This window comes from Nicotiana sylvestris, chromosome 1, assembly GCF_000393655.2.
Source record: "Nicotiana sylvestris chromosome 1, ASM39365v2, whole genome shotgun sequence".
Classification (NCBI taxonomy): domain Eukaryota; kingdom Viridiplantae; phylum Streptophyta; class Magnoliopsida; order Solanales; family Solanaceae; genus Nicotiana; species Nicotiana sylvestris.
The window spans coordinates 187,588,688-187,598,373 of NC_091057.1; the positions used below are offsets into that span (position 1 = coordinate 187,588,688).

General features: G+C 35.1%; 1 protein-coding gene and 1 long non-coding RNA gene across 2 annotated transcripts; both read right to left on the reverse strand.

Annotated features, from left to right (window-relative positions):
* Window positions 1-1,208: 1,208 nt before the first annotated feature.
* Window positions 1,209-2,552, reverse strand: LOC104245659 (uncharacterized). Its single transcript, XR_011403390.1, has 2 exons — window positions 2,238-2,552; window positions 1,209-2,122 (listed from the first exon to the last, which is right to left on the reverse strand). It is a non-coding gene; the product is annotated as an uncharacterized lncRNA (long non-coding RNA).
* A 3,468-nt stretch (window positions 2,553-6,020) lies between these two features.
* On the reverse strand, window positions 6,021-8,466 carry LOC104245661 (uncharacterized). Its single transcript, XM_070158062.1, has 4 exons — window positions 7,972-8,466; window positions 7,836-7,893; window positions 6,809-6,859; window positions 6,021-6,211 (listed from the first exon to the last, which is right to left on the reverse strand). The coding sequence occupies exons 1-4, from the start codon at window positions 8,464-8,466 to the stop codon at window positions 6,021-6,023; spliced, it is 795 nt and encodes a 264-aa protein (XP_070014163.1).
* Between the last annotated feature and the right edge of the window lie 1,220 nt (window positions 8,467-9,686).

Genomic DNA, 9,686 nt, shown 5'->3' on the forward strand with positions numbered 1-9,686 from the left:
CACCCTCATTGGTCCACACAGATCCATATGTAGGAGCTCAAGCGGCTTTGAGGTGCTGACATCTCTTTTTGACTTAAAGGAGGATTTTACATGTTTTCCTCTGGCACAAGCATCACAGACCTTTTGAGTTTTGAATTGTAACATAGGCAGACCATGGATCAGGTCCTTCTGAATTAGTTTGTTCAGAAGGGAAAAACTTGCATGTCCCAGTCTTCTGTGCCATAGTTCAGCATCATCGTCAACCGCCTTCAGACAATTCAGATCACCACTCTGTAAAGATTCGAAATCAGCAACATAGATGTTCTTGTATCTTTTGGCCACCAGAACTACTTCATCAGTCACAAGATTAGTGACTGTACATATTTTGGATAAGAACTTCACCTTGTTTCCTTTATCACAAATTTGAGAGACACTCAGGAGACTGTACTTAAGTTCATTAACATAGTACACATTTTCAATAGAGTGAGTGAGTGACTTCCCAACTTTTCCAACTCCAAGAATGTACCCCTTATTGCCATTTTCAAAGGATGCACTCCCTCTTTGCAGGGCTTTTAGTGAAAGAAAGTGTGTGACGTTCCCAGTCATGTGTTTCGAACATCCACTATCCATGAACCATTATTGACCACTTCCTTTCACTGTTCCCTGCACAAGAAGTTAGGAGTTAGTTTTAGGAACCCAAATAAATTTGGGTCCCTTGTAGTAACCAAGAGGATGAATAAGAGCCCTCTTAGCCCATGCAGGTATTGTGCGTTTTCTGTGAGTGGAACCTGGTCCCTCTTTTGTGGTCACAGTTTCAGCAACCATTTTATCTTTTGGTACTGACAGATTCTTGGCCTGGACACCTTCCATGGAGTGCCCAGAGTTTTGTTCTTTCTTTCTACCATTTTACTTTTTAAATTTCTGTCATCCCTTTTTCTACTATTAATAGATCTTTCTTTTTTCTATCTTTTCATCATCTCCTATTGCAACTCCCATTCCTTTTTTTTGGAAAAAAATACTTTTTTCATAAAGTATGATTTCTTTGTTTCTGTTGTAATATACCAGATATGAAATATTATTGTTTTGCTATAACCATATTTTATATTGATTAAAATCTTTAATTTTTATTATTAATTTATGTTTTATATTTAATTAAATAAAAAAACTTAATTAAATTCTTTCATTGAGTAGCATTATGTAAAACATTGGAGAGCCAACTTTCATCAGGATAGAATGAATGTACACTGGTATAGCGGTACTTCAAACCCCAGTGTTTTAGCGAACACAAAGTTCGGCAGCAAATCACACTTACAGTTGATTTGTTTGTAGTTTAAAACAATGCACAACAAATGAGGAGAACTCAGAAGTCGAATGGAAATTCTGAGAGGAAGGTATGCAATTTATAGCCGATGTTGAGTTCTTACTGAAGAGGATATCAACGACAGCCAAGCTCTCAAATTCGTTTCTGCATGTGCCTTCTCCTAAGAGCTCTTATTCCGTTTTTACTGCACATATTTATAGTGCAGTCAACTATTAAGAGAATGACCAGCCACCACTCATAGTGGAGCAATCACCGGGCTGTTATGGAGGAAGCACTTCTTCTTAACTCTTTAAGAGCTACAAGAAGAGCAATTGTATATATACCCACCAAAAGCCTTTTCCTCTTCCAATATGGGACAATGTTTCAAAAGAGGAAAACTTAAAATTTTACTCAAAAATTTCATTTTCCCTCCATTTCCCGTTGACCCACTTTGTAAGACTTTTCCATCTTAAAATCCTCAACATACTCTTATACTATATGTTAGACGGCGTAATCCATTGGTCCATAAGGATCGAACCACTCAGCCAAAAACCCTTTTTCCTCTTAGGATTGCAGCCCATGTCCCTGCACAGTTGGTCATTGTACCAAAAATGCAACGCAGCGATGCATGATCTCCTGTAGTTATTAGAATATTAATATCTTTTCTTGTATTTATCCTATTCTGCTATGTCTTTCTCCATTACCTTGATGTTAGGTAGCTTAAATTTTCCATCAAGAAGTTCTGCCAGCCATCGGCATCCTATTTCCGAGGTGTATAGATCTGATACGCTTTCTGAGAATCCAATTATTGCCAGTTGTGGTATTCGGGGATGAACGCATTCCCTGAAAATCATCCGGAATGACATTACTTTCACACAAGATGAGGTTATACACATAGATAACTCTGATGAACGTATGCAAAAGAATTCCCACCACTACACAAGGATTTAATACTCACCTATAGAGAGGAACTGCATAATCATCGCTCCCTGCAATGAAGCCCTGGAATTTTGGTGATTCAAAAATGTGTTTGAGCTTATCAATTCCCTTGAAGCCTGTAGCGATATGACTAAGTCGGATTTTATTGAAGCCTGTAGCGAGTATGACTAAGTCGGATTTTATTGGTTCAGCCTGACCCTCGAGCACGATGCCTTCTTTAGAGAATCCAAAGCTCTTTGCTTTCTTGAGCTTGATACTTCCTTCCTCAACTCTGTCGTAAAAGCCCTCAGGCACTATATAAACTAAACATGAACTCAATTCGTTCAAGAAACTATGCTCTGGCACCATTCCATGTTTTGCAAGCCCGAGTTTGTGTTGTAAATAAATTTCTACAAAAGTAAACATACCAAGAAATTAAGGGGAGTCAATACATAGTGTATATACATATAACTTTTTTTACCTACATACGTATTTTTCCTGCGAAGAGGTGTCGTTTGACACCCCATCCTATAAAGTGGCTCCGCCACTGTGTGCAACAAGTGAATTTTACGCGCTAGAGCGAGGAGTTCAATAGCCTTCCTTTCCATATACAAGGTCTTTCAAATTTAGAAAGCAACTCAGATTCTCAGTCTTTTGTTATTGAAATTCAGGAAATATATTCAGGGTATATATAGAGCCCAGTTTCTCAACAATGGTTAAGGTTTGAGCGAGAAATATTGAAGGATTGCATACAGGTGTTCGTAACACGCAGCGGAAGATAACAACAATCCTAGGCAGATCTTTTCGTGTTTAAAATTTATTTACATGTCAAAGATCGGATCTAAGACATACCTGGTGGAAAGAGTCGTTTTAAAATTTCTTCGATAGTGCGAAGACTCTATGCATATCCACACTAAGACCGATCCTTGCTATCAACTCTTTGATCAATGAAACTCGCAGACAAATTGAACGAGAAATTACTATGCAGAAATTTTCTCAAAACCCTTTAACGTAGTAATAACAAGACAAGAAGACGAATTTCTTGTCTAAAAATGTCTCTCTTGTTTATGACCCTTTTCGATCATCAGTGTTTCTACATACGAAACCTTCCTATATATACTGACATACATCACCTTAGTATCCTTTTCCCCAATAGGTTAGGGACATTTTAAGGCGGTGACTTACGTGTAACTCTATTCCAAATTAGGACTTTATAAATCCTTTCCATTGCAAAATAGAATCCCATGCCACATGGGATTGAAGTTGTCGTAGTCACTTTATGTCATTCCAATGTTAAATTGGATTTAACACATAACTCTTCATTAATATTTATAAATAAATATTAATTATGAGTATTATATATATATATATATATATATATATTAAGCCAAGAGACATAATTTAATTTTTCTATTCCAAATAGAAAACTTCAATTTGTTAACAATATTAATATATCCTCTGTGCTAGCAAAGAATATAATAATATTTTATTTGGACTAGTAATTAAATTTATTTGACTAATTAAATTCTATAATTTAATTACCAAGCAATAGAATAATTAATCCTTTAGCAAAGACCAGAACACTCGTGAATGTGCGACCCCATAGGTTCAATACTAAACCGGTAGTGAAATGATCACATCAATATACTAATCAAGGGTGACGTCTAGCAACACTCCTCAATGACCGGATAGCATGAATTATACAATTTACTCTAAAGAACCAGTAGAAGAATAAAGTAATATTTCCTTCCGTCCTTATAGCTCTGAGTCACCTTAGGATATGGTTCAACTGTCAAATCCTAATAGGCGACCAACTATGTGTTCATGTCAAATATAATCGACCATCGAATGACCTAAGAAACTCATTTCTTCTTTCATTCAATTGCCCTAACCAAGGTCTTAATTTGGTCGTTTATAATTCATGACAACATGGAGCTTAAACTCATTACCAAGAGTTGGCAGATTCCATCTTGATCAATCACTAATTCTACAAGTATTTAATCGTACCCAATATCCTTTCAACTATTGCCCTAGGGCCATAGGTGTCTAGTATTAAAGCACAACAGATAACTTGTTAATTACTATGACGATCTCAGGTCAAAGGAAATTCTTACATCACATTCTTCAAGAGAATATCCTATTGACAGTTTATGGTAATTCTAACCATTAGGAATTATCCAATGAGCCAGTTCAATGATCATATCTCTATATGTATCATCTATCTACGTGATTTAATTAATAAGATCAATTAATCTTTATCCGATAAAGACGATCACATAAATATTGATCTAACCAGATTACTAATGTCCAAATTAATAATCCTATGATCAACAACAAATTTAAATTAAATTGTAAGAGACTTTTCTCTCGTTATCATGATCTATATCACGATGACAAATCTCAAAATTTAATCAAGGACCTTATCAAATTAATCAAACAATTAATAATAATTATAAAAGAATATCAAATGCCATATATTTTATATCAAATGACGTTCACAAAATTATGTCCAATCATCAAATATGATATTGGATCTAGGGCATATCTACTATATCTCTAACAATCTCCCACTTGCACTAGAGCCAATCGCTCTTGTACTTCATCCCCAATTTCCACTTGTGCTTGTCAAACTCCTTTGTACCAAGAGCTTTAGTAAATGGGTCTACAACATTTCCTTTCCATCAATCTTTTGAATCTCGACGTCTCCACGTTCAATGATCTCTCTTATCAAGTGATACCTTCGCAGAACGTGTTTGGACTTTTGGTGTGATCTTGGTTCTTTTGCTTGAGCAATGGCTCCAATATTGTCACACAACAGTGGAACCACACCTTCTATTGAAGGAACCACACCAAGTTCAGTTAAGAACTTTTTCATCCATACAGCTTCCTTAGCAGCTTCACTAGCTGCTATATATTCTGCTTCACTCACTGAATCAGCTACTGTAGCTTGTTTGGAACTTTTTCAACTCACCGCACCACCATTTAAGGTGAATACATAACCAAAAATAGATTTGCTATCATCTCTATCTGAAGAGAAACTTGCATCAGTATAACCTTAAAGTTTCAACTCAGAATCTTCATAGATGAGGAATTAGTCTTTAGTCCTTCTTAAATACTTAAGAATGGTCTTCAACACCTTCCAATGTTCCTCACCAGGATTTTCCTGATAGTGGCTAGTCACTCCAAGTGCATAAGGCACATTAGGACGTGTACATATCATGGTATACATGATAGCTCCCACTGCACTAGCATATGGGATCCTACTCATGCATTCTCTCTCTTTAGGTGTTTTAGGACAATCCTCCCTACTGAGAGTAATTCCAGTGCCTATCGGTAGATAGCCTCTTTTGGAATTATCCATATTATACCTCTTTAAGATGGTATCAATGTACAAAGACTGGAAAAGTCCAAGCAGCTTCCTAGATCTATCTCTATAGATCTTTATTCCTAATATATAAGCTGCTTCTCCCTAGTCTGTCATGGAGAACTGTTCAGATAGCCAAATCTTGGTACTTCGTAATGCCGGTATGTCATTCCCTATGAGCAATATATCATCAACATACAACACTAAGAATATAATTGTACTCCCACTAACCTTTTTGTACACATAAGGTTTTTCTTCGCATCTAACAAAATTGAACTTTTCAATTGTCTTGTTAAAGCGAATATTCCAACTTTGAGAAGCTTGCTTTAGTCCATAAATGGATCTTTGTAGCTTGCAAATTTTATTATGATCAGACGAAGATGTGAAACCTTCAGGTTATGTCATGTACACATCCTCTTCTAGCTCACCATTAAGGAAAGCTGTTTTCACATCCATTTGTCATATTTCATAATCATAGTATGTTGCTATAGCAAGCAAAATTCGAATAGATTTGAGCATTGCCACGGGAGAGAACGTCTCGTCGTAGTCGACTCCTTCTTTATGACGATATCCCTTGGCAACAAGACGGGCTTTGTAGGTCTCCACCTTTCCGTCTGCTCCAATCGTTTTCTTAAAATCCCATTTACAACCTATAGGTTTTATATCCTTTGAAGGTTAAACTAAAGTCCATACTTTATTTTCCTTTATGGATTCCATTTCGGATTCCATGGCCTTTTGCCACTTCTCATAATTAGAACTTTATATAGACTCTTCATAGGTCTTCTGGTCATCATCATTATAATCAATCTCATTTGATACATCGTCTTGTACCATTAAATTTAATCTAGTTTGTACATGACATTCTCGTGTAGACCTTCTAAGAGGTACTTGTACAACCTGTTCACCTTGTGCTGGATTTGGTTGTTGTTCAATTTGGTTTGGAACTGGTTCATTAACCCGTTCTTGAACTTCATTTAGTTCTTGAACTTCAACCGTTGAAGATGGCAACTTCCTTGGCAACTTCAAAACATCCAATAAAGGTTCTTCAACTTGGGTCTCTTGATCCTTATATTGTGTTTATTCATTAGTTTCTTGAACTTCATCAAGTTCTATTTCTCCATTATAATTTCCTTCTAAAAGAAATTTCCTTTCCAAAAAGGTTGCTCTCTTGGCCACAAACACTTTATGGTCAGAAGGGTGATAAAAATAATATTCCATTGTTTCCTTGGGATACCCAATGAACTTACACTTATCAGATCTTGAGTCAAGTTTATCAGACTTTAGTCTCTTAACATAAGCTGGACAACCCCAAATTTTAATATGTTTAAGGTTAGTCTTACATCCTTTCCATATCTCATATGGTGTTGTAGAGACTGAATTAGTGGGAACTTTATTAAGTAAGTATGTTGTTGCTTCCAAAACATATACCCATAAATTTATTGGAAGATCAGTGAACCCCATCATAGATCTCACCATATCTAATAAGGTTTGATTTCTCCTTTCAGACACACCATTGTGTTGTGGTGTTCCTGGATGTGTCCACTGTGAGAGAATTCCATTCTCTTTGAGATATCTGGTAAAATCTTCACTAAGATATTCTCCACCTCTATCAGACCTTAGTACTTTGATATTTTACCAGTCTGCTTCTCAACTTCTCAAATCTTCAGACTTGTGTTTCATAAGATACACAAATCCATATCTTGACATATCATCACTGAAGGTGATGAAGTAAGAATATCCACTTCTAGCTTGAATTTTTATGGGCCCACAAACATCTGTATGAATTAGTCCCAATAATTCAGAAGCTCTTTCTCCACTTCCATTAAATGGAGATTTGGTCATTTTTCCTTTGATATAAGATTCACAAGTTGGATATGATTCAAAATCATATTTGTCAAGATACCCTTCCTTGTACAACTTGTTAATTCTTTTTCTCTCCATTATGATCAAGCATACAATGCCAAAGGTATGTATGATTTACTTGATCATCTCTTTTCCTCTTAAGACTTGAAACATGCATAATCAAATTAGCATTCATAATAAGTAAGATATAAACATGTTGGAGATAGCCATTCACATATAAATTATCACTATAATAAATAAAGCAAATGCCATTGCCTATATTAATGCGAAAACCACGTTTGTCTAACATAGAAGCTGAAATTATGTTCGAAACAAATTTAGGAACGTAATAACAATCATCCAACATAAGTACTTTGCCCGTAGGCATTATTAAAGAAATTGATCCTACAGCTATGACCGCAACTTTTGCACCATTTCCAACTTGTAGATTAATTTCTCTTTTCTTCAACTTTCTACTTATCTGGAACCCCTGCAACATATTGCAGATGTTATAACCACTGCCAGTATCTAATACCCACAATGAAGAATTAGTAGTAATTAAAAAAACCTTGAAAATATTTTTCATTAAAGTCTTTCCTTGTTTCTTATCCTTTAAAGTTGCAAGATACTCCTGGCAGTTTCTCTTCCAATGTCCTATTTTCTTACAATGGAAGCATACAACATCAGATTGGTCAACTTTGCCTTCTTTGCCTTTGGGTTTGGTCACACCACCCTTGGGCGGAGTAGGTTTTTTCTTGGGTTTACTTTTACCCTTACCCTTCTTCTTAGAAGAGTTTCCAACCAACATGACAGTTCCTTTCTTCTTCTCAGATGCAAGTTGATTCTCATAATCAATCAGCATGTTAAGCATCTCATGAAGATCACAATCCATTTTATTCATATTGAAATTAATAACAAATTGTGAAAAGGATTCTGATAGTGACTGCAAGATCAAATCTTGAGAAAGCTCTTTATCCAGTTTGCACCCCAACTTCTCAAGTTCTTTAATGAGATCAATCATATGATTGACATAGGGTCCAGTTGGAGAGTTTCCAACCAACATGACAACAAAGAACTTATTAAATTTATACTCCCCGGGTAGTCCAGGCGTCTAGTAAAAAATTGAATAATTCTCTTAATCCATGCGTCTATTGCAATAAATAATTTTAACATATTCTCGAACTATAAGTCTCCTGATAGTCAGGCCGCTCCTTGTAAACAAGAAATAAGTAAAATTATTTACTTTGATGGATAGCTCTATAATAAAATATCTTATATATTATTATTTAAGAACCCAAATTTTAGTAAGAGAGAATTGTTACTAAAACAACTTTTAATAACATGAAGATTAAATCTTTTATAGCATGCGAATTTGGTTCAAGTTGTCTACATGCTTAGTCCTAAATTAATTTTCACCACATGTAATAAATAATTCAAAATTATATAACGAACATGCACGTGACATAAAAGCAAAATTTAACATTCTTCTAACATGTTTAATCTATATATCACATATATCACAAAAACGTTATTCATGCCAGAATATCATTATTAATTAACATCTCATGAACTAATAATAATTACAAAATAACTATAGAATCATGTAATCTCTTATAGATTCCCGTCGTATCTAATACAAAATTTCAAATTCAAGTTATGAACTATCTCAATAGTTATATGAATACATATTTTATCCATAATAAAATAATATCAACATTCAAACTATTTGACTATTGCACAAGACTCATGTATTATAGTTTGAACTCTTCAAATATAATATTAAAATATTTCGTAAATAAATTTTAGACACAATAAACCACCGCTCTGATACCACTGAAGGATTGCATACAGGTGTTCGTAACACGCAACGGAAGACAACAACAATCCTAGGCAGATCTTTTTGTATTTAAAATTTATTTACATGTCAAAGATCGGATCTAAGACGTACCTGGTGGAGAGAGTCTCATTTCAATATTTCTTCGATAGTGTGAAGACTCTATGCGTATCCACACCGAAACCAATCCTTGCTATCAACTCTTTGATCAATGAAATCCACGCACAAATTGAACGAGAAATTACTATGCAGAAATTTTCTCAAAACCCTTTAACGTAGTAATAACAAGACAAGAAGACGAATTTTTTGTCTAAAAACGCTTCTCTTGTTTATGACCCTTTTCGATCATCAGTGTTTCTACATACGAAACCTTCGTATATATACTCACATACATCACCTTAGTATCCTTTTCCCCAATAGGTTAGGGACATGTTAAGGCGGTGACTTAC

Coding starts and splice junctions, on each gene's coding strand:
- LOC104245661 (XM_070158062.1), bottom strand. CDS start 8,466: ATGTTGGTTGGAAACTCTCCAACTGGACCCTATGTCAATCATATGATT. Junction 7,894..7,971: donor TAATGAAAAATATTTTCAAG/GTTTTTTTAATT, acceptor AATATGTTGCAG/GGGTTCCAGATAAGTAGAAA. Junction 6,212..6,808: donor TGACTCAAGATCTGATAAGT/GTAAGTTCATTG, acceptor TAAAACCTATAG/GTTGTAAATGGGATTTTAAG.